Genomic DNA, 24,043 nt, shown 5'->3' on the forward strand with positions numbered 1-24,043 from the left:
AAAAAAGGAGGAAAAAAGCCAGTGATTGAAAGATTGAGGAGTAATAAATCAACAACACCCATCAATTTCTGAGGCTTCTTCTTTCCCTCCTTTTTTTATGGACACTGTAAGGTATTGTCTGAAGAACCTTCTACACTGAATTGGTGAAGTTATATTGTTTGCTTAGTGTTGTAGAACCTGCATACATAAGAGCCGGACACGCCCCTGACCTGTCCATATTCCTTTCAGGTCCACTCCCCCTTTTTTGCAGTTCTGAGCGATGGATTGTGCAAACTCAATTTACTTGTGTAACTGCAAATTAGTGCCAATTAAGCCCAGTTACATTGGTCATTAATTCCAATTATCAGCTAATTTACCAATTATTTTATCCCTGTAACTGGCACTATTCTATAACTGAAGCTAGATGATGTGTAAATCATGCAAAGACTCAACACAAATTGTGTTTCGGCCACAACGGCCTGCCTCAGAGGGTCCCTGATCTCACTAGGCCTCTGAGGCAGGCCGTTGTGGATGCCAACATTTACACCAGGTTTCATCAGGGGTAAGTCTGGCGCCCAAAGGTTAGGTGGGAATCAGCCCCTAATTCTAGAAACTTGCATACACACTTTGACTCGAACCGTATTTCAACCACAACAGCCTGCCTCAGGAGTCTAGTGGGACTGGCGCAGGCATCAAATGCGTGTTGCTGCTGCTGCCTGTGAAGAAGCTGAGGAGCCAGTGACATTTATTTCTCTCAGGAGCAGTGGGAGTATTTGGATGAAGGTCAGAAGGAGCTTTACAGGGAGGTAATGAAGAATTATGAGACCCTGTAAAGCTCCTTCTGACCTTCATCCAAATACTCCCACTGCTCCTGAGAGAAATAAATGTCACTGGCTCCTCAGCTTCTTCACAGGCAGCGGCAGCAACACGCATTTGATGCCTGCGCCAGTCCCACTAGACTCCTGAGGCAGGCTGTTGTGGTTGAAATACGGTTCGAGTCAAAGTGTGTATGCAAGTTTCTAGAATTAGGGGCTGATTCCCACCTAACCTTTGGGCGCCAGACTTACCCCTGATGAAACCTGGTGTAAATGTTGGCATCCAAGTTCGGCATGCTGAGGCAGTATTCTGTAAGAATGTGTATAACTTTTCAGAATGCCCTTACCGTCGCCATCATCTCTTTTGAGTTACACGTTATAAGAGCTAGGCACCATGCCTTACAGGGTACTGTCTAGCCAGACTTGGGCGCAAATTTTAATGGGTGCCAGTTAACATCATTAAATTGGTTGTTAGCATCCAATTGTTGATGTTAATTGTCTCGTTAACCAATTAATTTACATGCGCATCTCGTGGGTACGTCCAAATTATGGTGCGCAAATCTAAGTGCCAAATGTAGAATCCGGGGGCTAGTGTTTAAGGGAAGAAATAAAACTCCGAGCTCTTGTTATTTATTCCTAATAGATCCTGACTGAACCCAGGATCTTTGGTTTTTGTTGAAACCGAATCTGCAACTGAAACTGGCCACTTGGTTTTTGGCAGAAACTGTAAACCAAACTCCCTCCCCCACATCCGACGAAAAAAGTCCCGAGCCAACCTCCCTGGTGGCAACTTCATAAGGCTGCTGCAGGAGGTCCCGGCAGCATTTTGCAGCTGGAAATTCAAACTGAATTTTGGTTTCAGATTCGGCACCAAAACTGGCCCAAAATCCGGATTTAGGTTTCAGTCAAAAATGCCAGTGCTGAGAACAAAACTCTTCTCCTTCTCAGGGCTGGCGGAATGCGGTAAGCAGGGTATGAATGGCAGGGGGGTGCCAACCTGTGCGCTACGCTCCACTGGCCACTGCTGCCACACACTACAGCCCTTCTAACACCTACCTTGATCCTTGAAGGTCTCCCTGGTGGTGTGGTGGCCTCTGCGGCTATGGGGGCAGGAAAGAATCCCACTCTTTCCTACCCTCTGCCTCTACTCCTTCTCCGCTTTGCTCTTCTGTGCTTGGATGGCCCCGCCCTCGCCATATTTAAAAAATGGCTGCAGAGGCTTCTGAAGGCAGTCTTGCGAGACTGCTGCTGAAGTCTTGGCAGCCATTTTGGGAAAACACGGCAGTGCTGCCCACAGCACAGAAAAGCAAAGCAGAGAGCGCCGGAGACAGAGTAGCGGCAGCCTGCGGGAACAAGTGGGATTCTTTCCTGCCCCTGCAGTGGCCACTACACCACTAGGAAAACAGCAAGGCAGACGATCCGCAAAATTCCAAGACTTTATTGATAAAAAACATCTAAAATGGGCATTTTATTTTAGATGGTTTTTTTATCAATAAAGTCTATTTTTGATTTTCTACTGATCTGCTTTGTTGTTGTTTTCCACTACACCACTGGGGCAGGTGGAAAGGTAGGACTGTAGTATGCAGGAGGGAGATGGCAGCATTACAACGGCAGTGGGGGAGGGGCAGGTTTTGGTATAGTTTAAGTCAGGGGCAGGTTTTGGCACAGTATAAGTCATCACAAGGACAAAATATAAGAAAACCAATGGACTGCATTAGGGGCTTAAAGCCCATTTGGTTATGTTAAAACAAATGAGAGATCTGCATGAAAGAAAATATTTATTTTTATTATGTTGACTTATGAAAACCACTTGTTCCTGAAACATGCTCAAAACAGAACAATCCATTTGTACAAAAGAGATGAGGTGAAGATGTGATTCCATGTGCCCCAATGAAAGGAGAGTTTAATTTTATTTCCAATCTTTATAACACCAGGCTTCCCAAGGCAAATTACAACAGTTAAAATGAATCCATCAGTAAACAGGATATCCTCACTGAAATTTGGCCATGTATCATTGTATTGTATAGAACAGTGTAGAATATATATATATATATATATTTTAAATTTATTTGTTGCATTTGTATCCCACATTTTCCCACCTATTTGCAGGCTCAATGTGGCTTACAGTATGCCGTAATGGCGATCTCCATTTCCGGAATGAGAAATACAACGTATTATTACATTAAAGTTCATAAATGTTGAAGTAAGTTATAAAGTAAGTTGGATAAACAGTTCATTTCAGGCATGAGGGATAGGGGGTAGGACGTTAATGTTCATTGATGACAAATTGATTGAAGCAATCAGGCTTAAAGAATTGCTGTTTCCAGCAGCTACAATAATTTTTAAGCAGTTTTAATGATATTCAATTTTATTTCATGATATTTATATCTACATATGGGAAGCTTTCAAATAAATTAAAAAGCTGTCGAGTAAAAAAAAATGTTTGTTCTTCACCTTTTAAGGCACTGGGCTGAAAAAGGGTGCGGGGTGGGAGAAGGGGGGAGGGAGAAGAGAGAAAGGAGATTCTGGACCTGGGGGTAATGCCAACTGATAGTTTGTGGGGGATGCCAGAGACCCTAGCACTGGCCCTGCCCCCTCTTGCAATCACTCTGTCCCCCCCTCCTGTGATCACTCTTCACTCCCCTCTCGGGCCACCTGACCATCCAAAGGCCCTCCATAGGCCTACCTTTAAATGCCATGGTGGCAAGAGTGATCCCCAGTCATTTTTGCCCTCACCAATTCCTCAGCCAAAATGGCTGCCGGGACTTCCTATGGCAGCCTCATGAGACTGCTGCAGGAGGTCCCGGCAGCCATTTTGAGAATGGAACCAGCATAAGTAGGAATTGCTCCCGTGTATGCTGGTTCTAATCTCAAAATGGCCTCTGGACCTCCTGCAGCAGTCTCAGCAGCCATTTTGACTGAGCAGCTGGCAGGCGCAAGAGCAACTGGGGATCACTCTTGACCGGAAGAGGCCACTAGACTACCAGGGCATTGAAAGGTAGGCCCAGAGAGGGCCTCAGGTGATGGGAGGGTAGAAGGGTTGTGGTTGGGGGAAGCGAGTGGCTGGCTGGTCTGGGAGGACCGGCCCTTTTCCAGGGGTGAAGTGGCAGCTGTGGCGGTAGCTGTAGCTGGCCCGGGAGGATCCACTCTCTGCATAGGTGGGGCACTGTTTTTCATTTTTGGCAGACACCAAGTGACAAATTTTGGCTGCTGATTCGACTTCAGTTGAAACTGAGAATCCCAGTTTTGGTCGTCCTCTACCTGACACCTTATCTTTCAGAAAATTACCACTGATAGCTGAAAAATACAATAAACGTGATACAAATACAAATTTTCAATAATCAAGTATCAATTAATTTTGATATACTGAAATCTAAAACAGATATCAAAGCGGTTTACAGAAACAATGTACACTCCTAGGCAGGTAGACAGTTGGCTCTTCCCCTTCCCTCCCCCACCAATCCCAACTATGATGTAAAACTAGTGACTCAAACAGCACGATTACACATAAGCACTTGTCTACTCAGCCTATGGTAAATTCTCCCCTCAGTAGAGATGTGTATATGTTCGGGGAATGTATATCTGGGTATGTGGTGTGAAGGGTGATGGTGGGCAATTGTATGTATGTTTGTGTGTGTGTAGTGGGGGGGGGGGAGGACTCGGGGAGAAGGGGTCTCTCCCCTCACCCCTCACCTCACCCCTTCCTTTTCTCCCCTCGCATCCCTTCCCACCACTTCTCTCTTTCTGTCCTCTCTTTCCTCTGTACAACCGACCTATTTGATCGTCTCTGCATCAGTCTTCGAGCATGATAAACTTTGGTGTTCGGGGCTGGAGGAATGAGCTCTACTGAGACATTTTAGTGAGATGGGTGCTAGTCTTGGCCCCTACCACTTATGCTATAGGATATATGTTTCGGCACTGTTGGTCCCAGTCTTTAAGGTCAGTGTCATGGACGGACAGAAGGAACAACCGAAAACATTATATTTCATGAAAGAGTTACTAGATGAAAACAGTTTACAAGTTCAAGAGAAGGCAGTCTCGAAAGGATCATGCATTTTTTTTTACATCTTCACTGTTGGAAGCTATGGTTATACTAGTAGTTGATGATACATAATTAAAATAATTAATTACAGTTTCCTGCCACATTCAGTTGTCATTCCTTAAGCATCCGTAGCAGAAGTCTGCCTCTGGCATTTAAATGTCATTCTCCAAAATCCGTTATACCTAAGAGAGCATGTGGGATTTATGCTTGGATTACTCTTCCGACGTTAGACACAGAAAAGTAACCCTTTTCTATGTATTCGGTGTCCATATGTAATGATCGAATACACGAATTTGCCCCAAATATTAAGCAATCGCCTCCTTTTCTGGAGTTATAGACAGAATTTTAAAAGGTTAAGATCAAACCACATACTGGTATTGTGCAATAGATAATGCCATTTCCTAGACACCAGACTTTAACTGCTCCAAAATAGGATTTCTTCTGTCCAACAATTAAAAAAAAATCAAGCCTGACTTTTTGGCAGCTGAAAATTCGAGACGCATAGTAGAGGCGGAAAGTGAATGACGACTGTGTTAGGAAAATAATTCCCGCCAGTTCAGTTCTGACATACTTGTCCCTTCCAAAGTGTCAATCCTTTTATTATGTAGAAAAGTGCCAACGCGCCATATTCGAGATGCAAGTTGAAAACCTGAAGTCATTAACTTGCACTGGGAATTATGAAGCACAATTTAAAACGAAAACAAGGGCTGCTTAGATATTTAAAGAGTAATAGGGCTGAAATAAAATCCATCCAGTTTGAGCAATTTAACAGAACGGGATTTTCCTTTCTGTTGTCTGCCAGATTTTATTATCCAACTTTCCATGGCGGGGAAACCTAGGACTTTACATAATTACCTTAGCATGCAAGAGCTTCCCCCCTTCTTCAGGAAACACACTCACACACACACAGACGTGTGTGTGTATACACATTTGCAGAAGATTGTATTCTTTCAAGGTGCGCAGGTTGAGACTTGAGTGCGATTGGCGTGAAGGTGTGATTTTCAAAGGGCAGCTCCCCCTTTCCCGCTGCTAAGATTTTACACACACACACAAGGTTTGGCTCCAGCCGGCTCCTCACACACACACACACACACACACACAGGAGAGGAGCTGGCAGGTCCGTGACGTCACCTGGGGCGGGGAGGGGAGGGGGGGTGTATTCCAGCTTTAAAAAGGCAGCAGTGAGTGAGCGGCCGTGCGTCAGAGAGAGACCTGGAGACTCTGCAAAAGTCACCGAGCGCAATAAACAGCCCTGAGCTGATTTAGGGACGGAGGAGAGGCAACCCCCCCGCCTCCCTCCTCCGATCGCTCCACCTTCCCATGCGAAGAGAGAGGGGCAATCCCCCATCCCCCTCCTCCGGGACTCAGCGCACCGCAGCGTGGATGCCCCGCCAGAGTCTCCCTGCTGCTGCTGCCAGTCTTCCGCTCGGTCCGCTGGCCCCAGCCTGTGTCAGAGAAGCCTGGGACTCCTCGCACGCCTTCTTCTACCCCTCCATCCCCAGCATGAAGTCTGCCGAGGAAGGTATGGTACTCTCAGCTTTCCCCTGCTTTGCACTGTGCCTGCTAGAGGGGAGGGGGGGGGGGGACGTGGGCATAACGGTGGTCTTTCCCCAGTCGAGTCTTTCTTGTGTCTGGCACTTCTTCTTGCCAATAGGTGTCTCCTCTTCCCTTCACTGTGCATGAACTTGGCCCAGGCTCTGGAATCTCTCTTGAACTTGGTGACGCTCGTGCAACAAAACCGGTTTCTTTGCGGAGTGTAGCGGGCAGCGCTTCGGTCTCTGCAGCAGCTGGAGCAACTTCAACAGAGCAAGAAGTAGTGGAGTGCCTTAGAGAAATCTTTTAAGCACAAGTTCCAGAAATGTTGCATTTCATATTAACAGTTGTAGAGCTTCACGACAAAGGCAGGTTGAATGACTTCTAACAACCATCACATGAAATGATGATGAAATGGAATAAAGCTTCTTGCACAGTAGCCTTCTGCTTAAAACCTTTTGCATTCTTAGTAGAGATCAACATTTTAAATTTTAAAGCTGAAAGTGTCATACTTAAGCAGGTCACTTGAAGATGTGATACATAGTATGGGATTCTAGAGGAGTAATCCCCGAGGCTATGGCTCTTTAAAATGTATTTTTACGCCTTAAAAGGAGTACTGCAGCTTGGCCTGTCACTTTGCTTTCTCAAGGCGGGGGTGGCCATCGAAAGTATTTGGATAGATCTGAATGCCTGTCCGGGCAGATACAGACAGCATTGCTGTCTTTAGGGTGTAGTATGATGATGGAAGTAGCTGTATAATATAGTCCATCCTAACCTTTTGATTTCCATGGCCGTGTGTCCTCAGCTATCCTAAGGAAGCTGGCAAAGCCCGGCCTTTAGAATTAATAACTATTTTACGTGACGTTAATAGGGCCATTATAAAGTTGTTTAATCTTTTGCAATTTAGTATGGCTTGGTAGTATACTTTCTGATTAAAAATGTAATAGGGGGGAGGGGCAGTACCCTCCAAAATCTTGCAGGATATAATGCTGAATTGGCTTCCTCCCCCAGCACCAAAATTACTTCTTTACCCTTTGCCCCCTCTCCCCTAAAGTAAGCAGAGGACGGTGGTGGTGCTTCTTATAACAGGTGCACCTCCTTTCGGAAATGTGCTAGTGCAGTCACCCCACCAGGCCTTCAAAAAACCTGAGTAGTGTTAAATCCAACTACACAAGACACCCATTGTCTAAAAAGACCCCCCCCCCCCACACGTTTAACAATAGTAAAGACTTTTAAAAATGATATAGTGTATATATAATTGTTCATAGATTGGGGTCTAACTATATTCTGCAGAGCATCAATTTTTCCAAACATCGAAAAGACTGCTGTCAGCAAATGGCTATCTTCAAATTATATTGGGAAACTATTTCACATAAGGTAAGGTGTAAAATGGAATACCTGGCTTCCGTTCTTGGACACTTATTGTCTGTAAGGCTCATGCCCTTGCCATGTTGATCATAAAAATATTACACGCATAACCTTCCCAAAAGGTTTATTGGGGATTTTCTTAACCACACATGCCATGTTTCCCCTTTTTTTGAAAACCAAAATGCCTCTTCTCACACGGTCCCCCCCCCCCCCATTAATAATTGTACGTTTTTACTTTGTATGCTTTCCATTAGAATATAATTTCACGTATTGGGAATGGTCAGTCTGCAGTAATTCGCCTGAATTAGTGTGAGATGATATTCTGCAAGGAATGGTGATATTCAGAAAGTATGATCCAACCCAGAAAATATAGTTAAACATTCTACAGCTAGGCTTCCTGCAAATTAAGAAAGACATGGCCAGATAAGTACAGTCTCACAATATAGGCTATTTGAGTTTTGCACTTTCCTGCTGATGGAAATAATTAGATTGGTACTTCTTATAGATCATTGCAACGCCTGTCTGAAGCTGTTGGAATTTAGAGCCTAATCAATGTTACTATGTTTTGAAAGATACAGAGTTCTCAAAAGTAAGAACAGAACTTTTAGATAAAGCTTCTATTAAATAGTGTACGCTTCTCCCCCAAAATGCCTTTGTGTCTGCTTGGGAGATGATCCTACCTTAAAATTTCACACTGGACGTATCCTAAACTGGGAAATATAGAATGTATTGGTAGAGATATCGGGCTATCTGATGATTTAATAAAAACCATTCCTTATCACCAAGTTTTAAATATATTCAAACAAGTATGTGCATTTTGGTTATATTCATTTAATAGTGCAAAATTTAATGGACGTGATAATTTGAATTGCATTTGAATACATTACCTGTGGATTCACATTTTTTTTTCCCTTGGAGAAGATCCTGAACCCTAACAAATATGGGTTTTCTCATAAGCACAGAGTGATACGTCTTGAGCAACCCTAGGGCTCCAGCTTTATGAAATGGTGGTAAAACGGTCAGTGCCACAGCTACCTTCTAGGTCTAACACTCAAAGCAATGCAACACCATCGTATGAAGAGCAGTAAAGGCGTTGACGTCTGTTTTTGACGAGGTCCCACAGTCCCAGCAAACCAAACACCAGTGCGATGCTTCCAGGACCCCTTTCTTACATTTATGAACAAGGGGTGGGGGAGTACCCCGGTGCTCAATTAAACTCTAAGAGCTTGCAAGGTCTATTTAAAGAAGTTGCCATTTCCATCTTTTGCTGGTGGCCTGTCTTTTTAAATTTGAGAATCGAGGTGGGTGAAGCGGACAGGCCCGCCTCATGGTTGCAAAAGTTCACAAAATCTCTTCCGCTTAACAAAGTGGCTTCCCAAGTTTGAGGTGTGGGTACTTTAAGTAATACAACTGTCCCACTGGTGATCGTCTTTGTAGGCTTTTTTTTTTTTTTGTTAAATCTGAGCACTGCACCACTGCCTACAATGTCAATGTGCATCTTATTTGAAAATAGCTGGGTGCCAGCGCTAAGGTGTTTTGCACTGTACCCAGCTCTATGTATGCAAGTGGGACTCGGTCTACCTTCCTGACAGCAGACAATTGGCAAAAGCCCCTTGACAAGTAATGGGTGAGACATCATGGCTCAAACGATCACGTTTCTCCTGAGTATTAGTCAGAAATGAGTTATTGCTCATGCCCTAACGAAGGAAAATAAAGCACGTGTCTGACTCCCGAGAGGTAGTGAGGGTTGCAGGATTTTAGTTATCTCTGAGGGCCACACTTTTGTCACTTGGTGGGGGGAGGAGGGGGTGTTTTAATAACTGTGAATTTGAAAGTGCTACAATTTCTTTCTTTCTTTCTTTTTCTAGCTGTCATGTTTTGTGGATCAGCTTTGCTGCAATTTGGCTTGGCCACACTGTTGGAAACAGGATACTGGGCTAGATAGACCATTGGTCTGAACCAGTATGCTTATTCTTATGTTCTTAAATTATTTTAAAAAAAGACCATGAAATAGGAGTTGTGCTAGTGTCAGTGTCGGTGTCTTCCTTTTCGTCTTTCATCTTTTACCGGTAGCTATAACTTTGCTTTTCGGAGCTATTGATGGAACATCCGTGCTGACCAAGAAAAGAAAAGGAGACGCGGGCAAGCTTGATAAAAACACTGATTTTTAAAAACATTTTCCCATTTTTTCATACTCCAGGAGTGTTTTTATGAACCGAGTTCAAGTATATGGTAGTAGATTTGAGCTTGAAAGAATCCCTAAATGTTAGGCCTTGAGCCCAACAAAATGTGTTTGTTTCAGCCGTTCTCTTTATAAAATCTTTAATTTTTGCACATACCGTGACAGGAATGAACCTCTCCGTGCCCTGGGTATACTGGAGGTGTTCTCCACACTTGAACGGATTCAAGTTAAGTATCTTTTGGGAACTTGTATGCGGTAGATCCCAACTGAAGGTCAAGGAAGCAAACGGGACTTCCTCCTACAGAAAACGGTGGTGGGTTCGGCAGAACAGAAGTGGTAGATATCAGGAGTATTTTGATTTACATGTTTTCATAGCTGTTGGCGCTAGTGGGTGCTGCAGCTGAACAAAAAGTGAACTATTAAGGTTTTGGAAGAGGAACGTTTTTAGGAGGCCTGGTGGTGGTAGTGGTGGGGGGGGGGGGGGGGGGGGGTTGCCCCACTTAAAACAGAGAACAGCCGAAAGCAGTAATATAATATTTACTTCATTCAAATGACCTCAGAGTTTCATGGAAGGCGCTGAAGACGGCAACCCACGGGTACTGGAAGGCTACACCAAGGGGGCTCGAACATCCTCAATTTACAGTTTAGAAATCACAAGAGCTGTGTAGAGTGGGAAAGCAGACAGATCGTGTAGCACCAAAGCAAAATGTGAATATAGCACCTTGCCAGGTAGGCTGAGGGGAAAAATAAACCACCTTACAAATTAAAATAGCATTTTCCAAAAATACTTTTTCTTTTTTTAAGGTCAGAGACTCCTCCAAACCTAGCCTAGGGATAACTAGATTTTATGAACAATGGAGGCTATGTTGCTGGTGTTTTGCCGTCTGACCTACATTTTCCTCGTATTTAATGAAAAATCCGAAGTAAAATCAAAAATCCGAATTAAAAAAAAAAAAAAAGAGACTCATAAAACGCAGGAAACCAGCTCCAGGAGCTGCACAGCCTCCACGTGCCCATAGAAGAAGCTGAAATTCAGCTCGGTTAGCTTGGCTTACGGTACTAGATACATATTTGGAGGTGGTGGTTACTTTCCGTTTTGAAATAAAAGAAGAGATCTACTCACGGCACTGAAATTAAAGAAGGTGGCCGAAGCGTCGAGCCGGGCAGGGGAAGGGAAGGGAGGGGGGGGGGGTGGGGGGGAAGAGGGAGGCAGTGTATATGCAAAGCCCGGAAATATCAACAAAACAGAGGAGGAGGAGGGGAGGGGTAGCGGAACATAAGGCGGTAGGTGAGAGGAGGGAGAGGGCAGAGATCGCCCGGCGGCCTGCGAGGGAGAGCGGCTCTGCTCGCCGGGGGGGAGGAGGAGGAGGGGAGGGGAGGCTTTTCTTTCGTTTCGTTTGGGCATTTGCTTTCGGCGATCCGAGTTACGGCCGTGTTCTTTATTTTGCGACCACCGGTCTCCGCCATGAGCGCCCCGGGGGAAGAAGAGCAGGAGTTTGATTTTGACTTTCTTTTCGAATTTAACCAGGGCGACGATCCCGGCAGTGGCAGAGGTTGGTAAGAGAGTCCTGATGCGACTGTTTTTAAATCTGGGGTGTCGCTGTGCGTGTGTTCACTCGGATGTGGCCTTAAAACTTAAACTTCAGACAGGGTGTTTCTTCCCGTGGCGCGCTGAGAGCAGTTCGCTTAGGAGGCAAAAAGAGAGAGAGAGAGAGAGGGCATCTTCCGTTTCCTTCGGCTGAAGACTTGACAGGACTGTTTTTTAACACTGTGCTTATTCAATTAAACAGCTAGCTGTGAAAAAAGTGCGTCTTGCATAGTGCAGCCTGTCTTCGGAAGCTGCCAGGAGACAGATTTAGCAAAGTGAGTCACTTATAAAGAGATGAGAGAGATGCTGCAATAACTCTGCTTGACAGATGCGGGCTTTTGCGCTGCTAGAATTAGAGGCGAGCACCTGTTTTATCTCCTGCATTGTTTCTGTCGGCTGCAAAGAAAGTACAGGCTGCAGAGCTTGCTTGGGCTCAGGGACGGGGCAAAGAAGTTTGGCTTGGGGGACGGTGACAGCCTGGGCACTAAGGGAGCTTCAGCTTCATGTGCAAGGGTATTAGACGCCACCCGGAACTGTCAGGCCAAAGACCCCCCTGCTGTTCACCCAATAATAATCCACCCAAAGCAATCCTGCAAAAAAGGTGCGATTGGATATGAGTTTTTACATATTTAAAGCTTTGTTTCATGTATAACAGTTTTTTTTTAATCAATAGTGGGAATTTCCAAAAGATATTTACTAAGTTACATGGGTATTGAAAGTTGGCCACCCTCCTTGCTGGTAAAACTATAGGCTGATGGTTCTTTTGGCCTAGCTGTCAGGATGTATTGTTTGCCTTGACTGCAGCTGCGGTTTGGCCCCAGCTCCTCTTCCTGAGCTACTCTCCTAGGCACTTACCTGGTTTGCCTAATGGTTAAGCTGACCCTGTGGAGCTGGGAACGTTCTTGAAACAGAAGTCCACTGTAGCAGTGAGAAGCAGCCTTGTTTTCACCCTCCCAACTGCAGGGCACAGGCTGAAGCAAAGTGTCCCCAGCTGTCCACTTTAACACAGCTTTGGGTCTACCTCTTAGGGCAGAGCCCCACCGTACAGGACAGGCATTCATAGGGTACAGATGTTCAGTTTAGGCATTTCCCTTGATTTTCAGACATTTTTGGTTCATTTAAACAAGATCATTTTAATAAAAAACAATCTTTTAATGTTAACACCTACTAATTGAACTAACATATATTAATTTAATATACTGCACACCAGGCACCCCAATGGCGCAAACTGAGTGCTGATTCCATAATGGCATTTGCGTACGCAGATGCCTTTATAGAGTACAGGCGTAAACCCAAATGTGTGCAGGACGTTAGGTGCACTCACTTACACCAAGTCAATGGCAGGGTAACTGGGCGCCCCTTAATGCGGCATGTCCCATGTGCAATTCACAGTATTCTGAGGTCCTTTTACTAAGGTATGCTAATGAATTTAACGTACGTGAAATCCGTTAGCGCACCTTTAAATGGACCCCCTCTGTAAGTTATGTTTGGAAATGGGAGACACGCCCTTGCTCCACCCATGTGAATTTCCCTGTGCTGTTATGTGCTAATGCACTCATGACCTGCTTTATAGGGTAGTGAAATTATCTCGGCGCTTATTTGCACATGGCACGCCTAACCACACGTACAAGGTCATAGACTTGCATTTTGGTTGACCTGGCTGTGGCTGCTCTTTGACTGAATTTAATTACTACTCTGTTACTGCCCAAACAAATAATCTATTAAAAAAAAAACATTTTAGTGGACTAGATACATTTGAGTAAACCTCTATGGAAAGAAAATGCCTGGTACAAGTGGCACAATGAGACTAACTCCTGGCTCTTAGCAGCATTATTTCAGGATGTCGTTTGTGTGACTTCCACCCCAGAAAGGCATGAGTTTGATACAAGGTAGCAGGCTGAGTAGTGTTTAAACTTAGGAAGCTGTGCCCCAGCAGGTAGGTCCCTGCCCCATAGGGCTTACAATCTAAGTTGGTAGTTATGAATTGGGATGGACGCATATTGATGCTCTCCAGAAACCTCTGTTTCAGGGCTGCCGAGAGACAAAGCCGGGCCTGGGGCAAACAATCTTAAGGGCCCGCCACTTCCGCACCCTAACTCCTTAGCTGTGTGCACTACTCAGCCTGGCCCCCACACCTCAGTTCCTGGCTGCTTCAGTGCTTAATCCTCAGCGTCTGCACTCTGCAGTCCTCCCTTGGTCGATGGTCATCTGCCTTCTAGTTCTCTCCTGCGTGTGCCAGCCATGTGAACACGTTAACGCCTCCGCAGATCCTTCCTGCTGCAGCCACTCCCATGGCGGAAATAGGAAGTACACCAGGAAGAGGCAGGAAGAAGGACCTGTGGTGTGGCAGAGAAGACTTAATGCATTAACACGCTAACCTAGGTCCCAGCCGGCACGTGTGAGCAGGAAAGGAGACCAATGCAGCCTGAGTCTTCTGCCTGGCCTGCTGCCAGAAGCCTTGACAGCACAGTGGTGGTGCCGGTCCCCCTTGGAGGCTGGGCCTAGGGAATCTTGACCCCCTGCCCCCTCTCAGTGGCCCTGCTCTGTTTCATACAGTAACGTTCATCTCATGATCAAACACTTTAAATGACAGCTTTAGAAGTTTCTTTAATACTAGTGGAATTGTTCATCAAAACTGATGGATGAAAATCTTTCCCCTCTGCCCAGGCCCAGCATCTCTGATGATTCTGTTTGGGCACTTGAAGTCCACTGCACCAGTTAGCATTTCCACAGCTACCTTGTGCATCTTGGCTGCCTGGGGCCTGAAGGGGAGAGAGATGTCAGTGCCAGGAAGAGCACTGTGAGAGGGTGATGCACACATGACTCTTTAGGCAGCCGCAGCAGTAAACACTGCACTCATGTTAATCTAGATATATTTGGGCTCAAGCAATATAAAGGTGAACGTGAAGTGAAGTGAAGTGAAGGAAGAGATAAGAGCCAGCAGAAAGTTTTTAAAAAAAGTGTATAAAAAGGGTGAGTTTTGAGCATGACTACAGTTATAAAAATCCTCTAGCAACTTTCTATAGAATGCAAATTAATTCCTTTCTGTACATATTTAAGGTGCTAATATCTCTGCCCCCTTATCTAGTACCTGCCTTTGTAAGAAATGTGACAGGATGGTTGAAGATAAGAAAATAACTTCACTCTTCTCAGTAATGTGAGAATAAAACAGAGTTAATTGACACCACATAGGAAATAGTTTTGTTTTCCTGAGATGGATTACTCCAAGATTTTCAGTTCTGCAGGAACTTGATAAATGGCACAATTTTGTCAAAAAACGGTCCATTTCATAGGAAGCTTCAGATACTTTTCTGATTTTATAGCTGTGTTCATGCATAAAAAATAAGCACAAACTTTTCTCAGCAGTGACTTTGCCAAATTTTCAAAGGGCAAGGGTGCATGTGGCTCAGTTTTCAAAACTAGCACAGAGAAATTCATGTTGCCTGTGTGTACAACTGGAAGAGTAGCCTAGTGGTTAGAGCAGCAGGCTGAGCACCAGGTAAAAGCTAGGCCTCAAACTTTAGGGAGCAATCAAGGAGAAGGCACGATGAGTGCAATACAAAAATTAACCTCTTAAGGATTTATTTAATAGATCTTTAGAGACAGGAGATGTTCCTTGGAACTGGAGACAAGCTGATGTGGTTCCTCTTCACAAAAGTGGGGACAGGGAAGAAGTGGGAAACTACAGGCCGGTAAGCCTCATGCCAGTGTAGGAAACATAAAGGAGCCGCTGCTGAAGAAAAAGAGTTAACTTTCTAGAATCCAATGGGTTGCAGGATCCGAAGCAGCATGGCTTTACCAAAGGAAAATTCTGCCAGTCGAATCTGATTTCTTTCACTGAATGACCATAGAACTGGATAAAGGACATGCACTGATGTAATCTACTTGGATTTCAGAACAGCCTTTGATATGGTCCCTCATGAATAAGCAGAGAGGGCTGAACTTAGGACTCAAGGTGGTGAATTGGATTGGAAACTGGTTGACTGGTAGGCGACAGAGGGTGTTGGTAAATGGAATTCACTTGGAGGAAAGGAAGGTGAGTAGTGGAGTGCCTCAGGGGTCGATACTGGGGCCAATTCTGTTTAATATATTTGAGAGAGACAGTGCTGAAGGGTTAGAAGGAAAAGTTTGCCTGTTTGCAGATAGCCAATAGAGTGGATACCCCAAAGGAAGTAGAAACCATGAAAGAGATCGCCAAAAATTAGAAGAATGGTCAGAGGTCTGGACGTTAAAATTTAATGTGAAGAAATGTAGAGTGAAGCACTTGAGGTACAGAAATCTAATGGAGATGTACTAGTTAGGAAGAGAGATTGATAAGCACAGCTCAGGAGAGGGACCTTGGAGTGATTTTATCTGAGGATCTGAAGGTCACGAAACAATGCGACAAGGCGATGGCCATGGCCAGAAGGATGCTAGTCTGCACAGAGAGAGGTAGAGCAGAAAAAATGGAAGACCAACACACATTGGAAGTAGTAGCAAAAACTTTAATGCAGCCCAAAAACTTATGTTGATCTGCCGTTTGTTCTGCTGTGCTTGTATCGTGGATTTTCTGCCTCTCGTTTTTCAGCAGAAGAAAAGAAGTATTGATGCCCCTGTACATGTCGTTGGTAAGGCCTCACTTGGAGTATTGTGTTCAGTTTTGGAGGCTGTAACTTGCTAAGGACGTAAAGAGACTTGAAGTGGTTCAGAAAAAAAGTGACCAAAATGGTATTGGGTTTGAGCCACAAGATGTAGGAGGAGAAACTAGATGACCTGAATACCTTGGAGGAAAGGAGAGACAGGGATGATATGATACAGACATTCAAATATTTGAAGTGTATTAATATACAAACTTTTCCAGAGACGGGAAGGTGGTAGAACTAGAGGACATGAATTTAAATTGCAGGGGAGCTGACTCATGAATAATAGCAGTCTCTAGCATACCAAGGGCGGGGCAGTGGGGGCAGCAAGGGGGAGCATGGAGCAGGCGTGTGGCCGTTGGCACTGTCAGTCCCCTGCCCCCTGTGACTTCAGCTTCCTGTTACTTTCTCCGTGCACCCCCTTGCTTGGAGGAGGGGGGTGCAGGTGCTCCACCCTGGGTGGCATTTAAGGTCTATGCGCCGCTGATATCGGGAAATACTGTTTCATGGAGAGGGCAGTAGATACCTGGAACGCCCTCCTGTGAGAGGTAGTGGAGATGAAAATAGTACTGTCTGGAAGGCATATAACCATACAAGTGTAGCAGTGATTAGATGGCAACACCAGTAATTGAGAAGTAAAGCCAGTGCTGGGCAGAGTTCTATGATTTGTGCCCTGATCATGACTGGACAGATTTGGATGGGCTGGAGTGGGCCTAGTTAGAGAACAAGGCCAGTGCCAGGCAGACTTCTATGGTCTGTGCCCTGAAAATGGCAAGGACAAATCAAGATCAAGTATGCATATGTAGTATCATCATACCTCATATCTTGTTGGGCAGACAGGATGTACCAGGGGCGTAGCCAGACTTTGGCGGGAGGGGGGTCCAGAGCCTGAGGTGGGGGGCACATTTTAGCCCCCCCGGCGCCGCCGACCCCCGCCACTTTTGACCCCCCCCCCGGTGCCGCCGCCTCTCCCCTATTCCTTTTGACCCCCCTGCCAACCCTCCCCCGCCACCGCCAGATACCTTTGCTGGCGGGGGTCCCCAACCCCAGCCAGCCGAAGTCCCCTTCAGTGCTGGTCTCCGAGTCCAGCGCATTCGCTGATCTGGATTCTGTTTCTGTGAGTCCTGATGTCGTGCAGGATGTCAGACTCACAGAAACAGAATCCAGATCAGCAACGCGCTGGAGACCAGCGCTAAAGAGGACTTCGGTTGGAAGGGGTTGGGGACCCCTGCCAGCAAAGGTACCTGACGGCGGCGGCAGGGGAGGATTGGCGGCAGCAGGAGGGAGGGTCGAATGTGGTGGTGGGGGGTGAAAGCAGGGGGCCCCCCTAGCTACGCCCCTGGGATGTACCGAATGGGTCTTTATCTGCCATTATCTACTATGTTACTCTTTTATATGAAGGAATTTTCAAAAGCATGCATCCATATCCCTCACCAGTGCCTCCATTCATTCCCACCAAAGTGTATGCATATATTTTTACCTACATATAAGCTAGATAGACTTCAGCTTAGTGACTCACATTACAAGGGGCCTCGTAATTGTGCATTACTTTAATAATAATTAATAAAAATGTTTTCATGCAATGTGGCATTTTATGCATACTCTTTCACAAGAGGGCGCTTAACCTAAAATTCACTTCCTACTTCAAGGGGAGGGGGGGCTCTTAAATGTTACAGCATGGGCTCCACAATACACATAAATCCAAACCTGACTTAGTTCTGTTCCAGTACTTCCCATGGAGTCCTTTCCTCTTCCCCCCCAGAATCCCATAGAATTTTTATTGCTCTGTTTGCCAGTGTACACCTTCTCTGTGAAACTTAAGACTGTAGTTTGGCTGCTACAAACAGTTTTTAAATTGCGTATATTTTATGAAATGTTGTTGATAACTTTATATGGCAGCGGCTTTTGGGGCATCTTGGTGCTAAGGCTGCTTTGTTTCTTCAGTAAGTAACTGATTTACTATAGGGTAAAGGGTCCAATGGTCTTCACACTTCCTGGAGCCTCAGCTTAATCTCCCAATAACATATTGACCGTTTGTTTACAATTTTGAGATCAGTAAATGACAGCCATAGCCCTGTAAAAAGGTATTTCTTGGACTGGGGATTAAAGGCCTTGAGACCACCTGCTGTTCCGCTTCTAGGATATCCTCTAAATACATACTTTGCTTCCACTAACCATGTGCTGCTTTGTCTCTTGTGGCATTTAATGAGCCAATGTTATTTATGTAGATTTAGTTTGGGGAAAGAGACTTGCTTGGTGGAACAGAGAGAATCTCCATAACCACAGGCAATACCACAGTTTAAAGTGCAGTAGAGTGCTCCCTTGGAAAGTGTAACCCCCTACAGGCACAGGTCTAGAGAGGCAGTGGCAGAGATCAGTAATGACTTCTGTTTTTAGCTGCAGCCTTGTTACCTCCAGCAAGTCCCACATCCTTAAAGGGCTGGAATGGCAAAAGCAAAGCATGTAAATGAAGTCCTTCCTGTTTGGGTTTCTCATGCAGCTTCTTTCCTATTGTTTGCCTGACAGTTTCCTCCTCCTTTTTGGGTTTCCAGGTCAATCAGAACTGGCCTCTACTGGGCTACAGTACCAGGAGTGTTTATTGACAACTCTAAGCTTTCTCCCAGCCCTTTATTTAAACACTCCTTCTATCTAGTCATGTAACCCTCCATTGCCCCAGGTAAAAAAACAAAACAAAACAAAACCTACAAGTACCTATATTTAATATGTAAACTGCATTGGCTGTATCACAGAAAGGTGATATATTAAGAATCTAACAAAGAAGCACACACAAGCATTGTAATGATGACCAGGGGCTACTGATTGCATCTCCCTCTGCTGTCCTCCTTTATCTACAGTAAATATAATAAATTACTCCAGCCTATCTCTGTTATTTATAGAACATGGCTACTTGATGTGCCCTGGCTACTGGGGCATTCAAAACCAGCTTAGTAAATGGTCCCCTGTTAGCATTATCTGCCAATCAGAAAAAGCTTTCACAGCATGATGTCACAAAGAAGGTGGCATTCCAAACCATTCACAAAAATACTAGCACCCTGAATAGCATTTAGTGGAATAAAATGCTGTCAGTATTTAACCAGTCCAAAAAGGGGGAATTCATAGCCATACACATAAAGATCCTCCACTTAATTGGATTGCATGACCTTCCGCTTCAAACATAAAACATACCACATTTGACAGAGCTGCTGTTATTGCAATAAAGAACATTTAATTGGGTAATATGTGATTTGACTCATGGCATAATTCTCTAAGCTCACCCTAAAGGATTTGTGGCAGCTCACAGTGAGTTATATTCAGGAATTTTTCTGTCTCCAGAGGGTTTACAGACTATGAGGGTCTTTTACTAAAGATGCTATTTGCCACAAGACCCATTTTATTCCTGTGGGCTCTGCTGTAGATAACGTGCTAATCTTTAGTAGATATGTTTGCAGCTGAGGCAATGGAAGGTTAAGTGATTTGCCGAAGATCACAAGGAGCTGCACTGAGATTTGAACCCTGGCTTCCCTGAGGGCAGATGATCCCAGATGCCGCTCTAACAATTAGGCTCCACCCCAACATAAAATGGATGCTTTGGGGCAATTAGTTACTGTGAACACATAGATGTACACATCGGTCTAGATTCAGTAAATGGTACTCAAAACGGCACAAAAAAAAAATCCATGCTCGATGCTATTCTACAATGGACACTGAAAGATGAGTGCCAATTTCAGCACCCAAACTTGAGTGCCAGGACATAATTGCTTAAAACAATAAACATCTATATATTAAATAAAACACAATCATAATAGCATTGTAAAACTTAAAACACATCTAAATCCTATGTGATCCAAAAATTATTATTATTAGCATTTGTATAGCGCTGCCAGACGCACGCAGCACTGAACACCTGATACAAAGAGACAGTCCCTGCTCAAAAGAGCTTACAATCTAAGTATTACAGACAAACAAGACAGTTACGGGTGAGGGAAGTAATGGGTGAGAAGGAAGGAAGGGACAAGGGGAGGGCAATTGTGGCTAGGAGCTAAAAGCAGCAGTGAAAAGGTGGGTTTTCAGCATAGATTTGAAAACAGGTAGAGATGGAGCTAGACGTATAGGTCCAGGAAGTCTATTCCAGGCATAAGGTTCCGCGAGAGAAAAGGAGCGAAGCCTGGAGTTAGCAGTGGAGGAGAAGGAGGACGACAAGAGAGATTTGTCAAGCATGGACATTAGTAAAACCAGAGACATAAATGAAATCAAGGCTGGACTTAACCAATTGGTGTTCAATCAAAGCCTTAAAATAACAGGTTGATTCTCAAAAAGGCATTTATAATAAAATTGGAGAAAGAGATTATGACTGATGGAGGATATTTACTCACCAGCATCTCTTACCTAAGCTTCCGAGTAGTGAATCTGAGAAGTTGTGATACAGCCTGCCTTAAATTCTTTCCAACCTGGGTATCAGCTTAAGGAACACTAAAAAAAATTATTTAAAAGTTCTCAAAACCACATACATGCTCCTCATCAGAAGTTTGTTTCTTATGTACTATTCTTAAAACCATTTAAAATGTGTACTATTGTTTAAAAAAGTCAGTTTGCATCACTGTGTAAACCTCAGGTTGATAGCAATTGGAAACGTTGCAAATTGACTAAAAAACATGATGAGAAGTTCTTAAGAAGTTTGAAAACAAAATCACATCAAAATACTGAATTTAAACACTCAAAAACACTAAAAAATACTTAAAACAATGATGGAATGCTGTCTGTGGGTGTACAAATTTCCATGCCTGATTTTATTTTTGGGTCACATAGGATTTAGATGTGTTTTAAGTATTGCAATGATATTCTTTTATGATTGTGCTTTATTTAATATATTGATGCTTACTGTTTTAAGCAATTACGTTCTTATAAATGGTTTTTGGCATTATCTTGATTTGGTTTTAATTTCAAATTCCGAGTAATGCACAGACAGTTCCTTGCATGGAGCTCCTACTTTTAACTTGCAAAACTTTATGGCAGGTCTGGACCTGTTATGGGCACCATTCTTCTTGCATTGTATAGTAGTGCAAGCAGACTGCCCCCCATAAGATAGCTGCACAAGGTCATGGATCCTCCAACCCCTCCACATACCCCAGGATTCTGTACATGATGCCAAGATTTTGACACTGAAAGTTAAGTACAGATGCAAGATGTTCATACATCTTAATTAGCTAATGAATCATTAACTAGCAGTTAATTGATGGTATCAATTAATCCTTGTGATCTTGGGTAACTCTCTCTATATATTCACAGTATTAATTGGAGGAGTAGCCTAAGTGGTTAGTGCAGCCGACTTTGAACCTGGGGAACTGCATTCAATTCCTTCTTCAGCTCCTTGTGACACTGGGCAAGTGACTTAACCCTCCATTGCCCCAGGTACAAAATAAGTACCTGTATATAATATACAAACTGCTTTGATTGTAACGACAGAAAGGCAGTATATCAAGTTCCATTGCCCCTGAGGCACCCATTTTGGTCAAACATGGCTGTATCAGGCATACGTTTTAATACCCTAGAGCAATGTAATGATTAAAGACTTTTACTTCTCTACCACCTTCCTCTCTTACTTATCTTACTTACCCACTTTTATTGTTCACCTCTTTATTTACTATATTTAGCTGTTTTATCCTTTTTGTGTTTTCTTGTAAACCTATTATATATTATGTAAGCCGCATTGAGCCTGCTAATAAGTGGGAAAGCACGGGGTATAAATGTTACGATACAATACAATACAAGACCGGTCTGCAATTTCTATGTTGGATATTATAAACCTTTTAAGCCTTCCTTCCTTCGCTCTTCCAGAAGATTTGTAATCTGCCTAGGTTGTAGGTGGACTATACATTTTTTAAATAGATAGATAGTCCTGCTGTTTCAGTACATGCTCAGTGCAGAGTGGCAAAATGATCCGGATTGTATGAAGGAAACTTTGGGCCATTTTAATCTTTTTCTCATCCTTCTAAGGCATTTCGATAATGGTGTGCAATAAGAGAAGCAGGATTTCAGATAGTAGAACACACCGAGGGATGTATTTTTATTTTTATTTTTTGAAACCCAGGAAGGGGACACCCGGGTCATCACTCAGTTCTGTCAGAAAAGATTTTAGCACAAAACAAAGGGGTGAAAGCAGAACAAATTCCAGATGACCAATGCAAACAAGGAGTAAGAGCATCCAAAAAGTTTATTGGCAAAGAGTCAACTGACCCAAAAGACCCTACACGGGCTGTGTTTTTGCAACAAGCCTTCTTCAGGGGTCAATATGATTTAGATTAAACAGCATCACAGAGAGTATGAAACCCATAAGAATGCTGGAGCACAATACGCTGCGTGCAGAGGTAGCATTCTCTCTGAGGTTTTGTTCTCCCTCTATTGCATGCAAATCTCTCATGAATATTAATTATGGATATCCTGAAAACCTGATTGGCTGGGGTGCATCCAGGGCCAGGTTTGGGAATTACTGCTTCATGGAAGAAGCAACTAACTAAGTAGCTAATTGCACACACAAGGACTAACACTGGCTGCACATGAGATAGATTTGCATGCACTGCCTCAATTGCATGCAAATCTAACTCATGAATATTCATTGTGGATATCTTGAAAAACGGATTGGACTAGGTGTGCCCTGAGGACTGGGTCAGGAATGGCTGACCTAGGACTTTTCATAGTATATATATATATATATATATATGTTAAATTAGACCATACCTCTTACTCTGTTTATGATTATACCTTTTGCAACATAGTGTAAGCCACACTGAGCCTGCAAATAGGTGGGAAAATGTGGGGTACAAATGCAGCAAATAAATAAATAAATAAATCAGTGGTTCCCAAACCTGACCCCAGCCAGTCAGGTTTTCAGGATATCCACAATGAATATTCATGAGAGAGATTTGCATTCAGTGGAGGCAGTGCATGCAAATCTCTCTCATGAATATTTATTGTGGATATCATGAAAACCTGACTGGCTGGGGTGCCTCCAGGACCAGTGCCCCGATGATCAGAAGCCCCATGTTGTTCCTAACAGCTTTCTAAAATTATTGCCAAAACAGTGCAGGGCAATAACTCCCCTATGATCAGAGCAAATTTAGTCACACAATTATCTCTGATCATAGGGGTAAAAGTGCGGGAGGATTGTGCCTGAGCATGTGCTCAGACACAATCCTCCCGCACTTGTTTGACAGGTCTGAGCTGTCAAAAGCCCGGACCTATCAAACTCAGGAGATGGAGGTCCACTGGACCGCTGGAAACCCTGCCTTCACTTCAATGGTGACCTAGTGCCCCCCCCGACAGTGACACATGGGCTGGAGGTCCAGTGGACCTCCAGTCCCCCCAACCCCTCCGACACAAGGGCACAGGGGGCTGGAGATCTGGAGGATATCCTGCCTCCTAAACCCCCCAAAAATCCATGGTGTCCAAGTGGGATTCCAAACTAACCTCCCACCTGCCCTGGTGGTCTAGCGGGCAACTAGCCCCCTGCAGTACCTCCTCTTCCAGTGCTGCCTTCAAAATGGTGGCGCCCTGCCCTGTGCATTCTGGGATGCGCTGGGCAGGTCTTCCCTACCATATAAGGAAGAAAACAATGCATCCCCGGATGCACTGGACAAGGCAAGCGCTAGAAGAGAAGTTCTACTCCCTCCTCCAACACGGGGGGGGGGGGGGGGGGGTTGGTCACTAGACCACCAGTGTGGGTGGATGGGGGCTTGGTTTGGCAGCCCACTTGGGTCAACAGGGATTTTTGTTTTGGGATTGGGGGTTTTAGGTGCGCTGGAGATCCACCAGATCTCCAGCCCCAGTGCCCTTGTGTTAGGAGGGGGGAAGTCAGGGGGACTGGAGGTCTGCTGGACCTCCAGCCCTGTGTCGCTGTGTGGGAGGGGCTTAGGGGGCACT

At 44.4% G+C, this 24,043-nt stretch overlaps 1 protein-coding gene across 3 annotated transcripts in view; it reads left to right on the plus strand.

Annotated features, from left to right (window-relative positions):
• The first annotated feature begins 6,032 nt into the window (after nucleotides 1-6,032).
• NFATC1 (nuclear factor of activated T cells 1) overlaps nucleotides 6,033-24,043 on the plus strand; it is a 444,007-nt gene continuing 425,996 nt past the window's right edge. For 2 of the 3 annotated variants that reach the window (XM_030211903.1, XM_030211921.1), the window contains exon 1: nucleotides 6,033-6,358. In XM_030211903.1, the coding sequence (XP_030067763.1) occupies nucleotides 6,157-6,358 (202 nt within the window). In that variant the 5' untranslated portion in view covers nucleotides 6,033-6,156. Of the gene's footprint in view, nucleotides 6,359-11,293; nucleotides 11,473-24,043 lie in introns of those variants that run through there. The other variant, XM_030211912.1, reaches the window with a different exon arrangement.

Source organism: Microcaecilia unicolor, chromosome 1 (genome assembly GCF_901765095.1).
Source record: "Microcaecilia unicolor chromosome 1, aMicUni1.1, whole genome shotgun sequence".
NCBI lineage: Eukaryota > Metazoa > Chordata > Amphibia > Gymnophiona > Siphonopidae > Microcaecilia > Microcaecilia unicolor.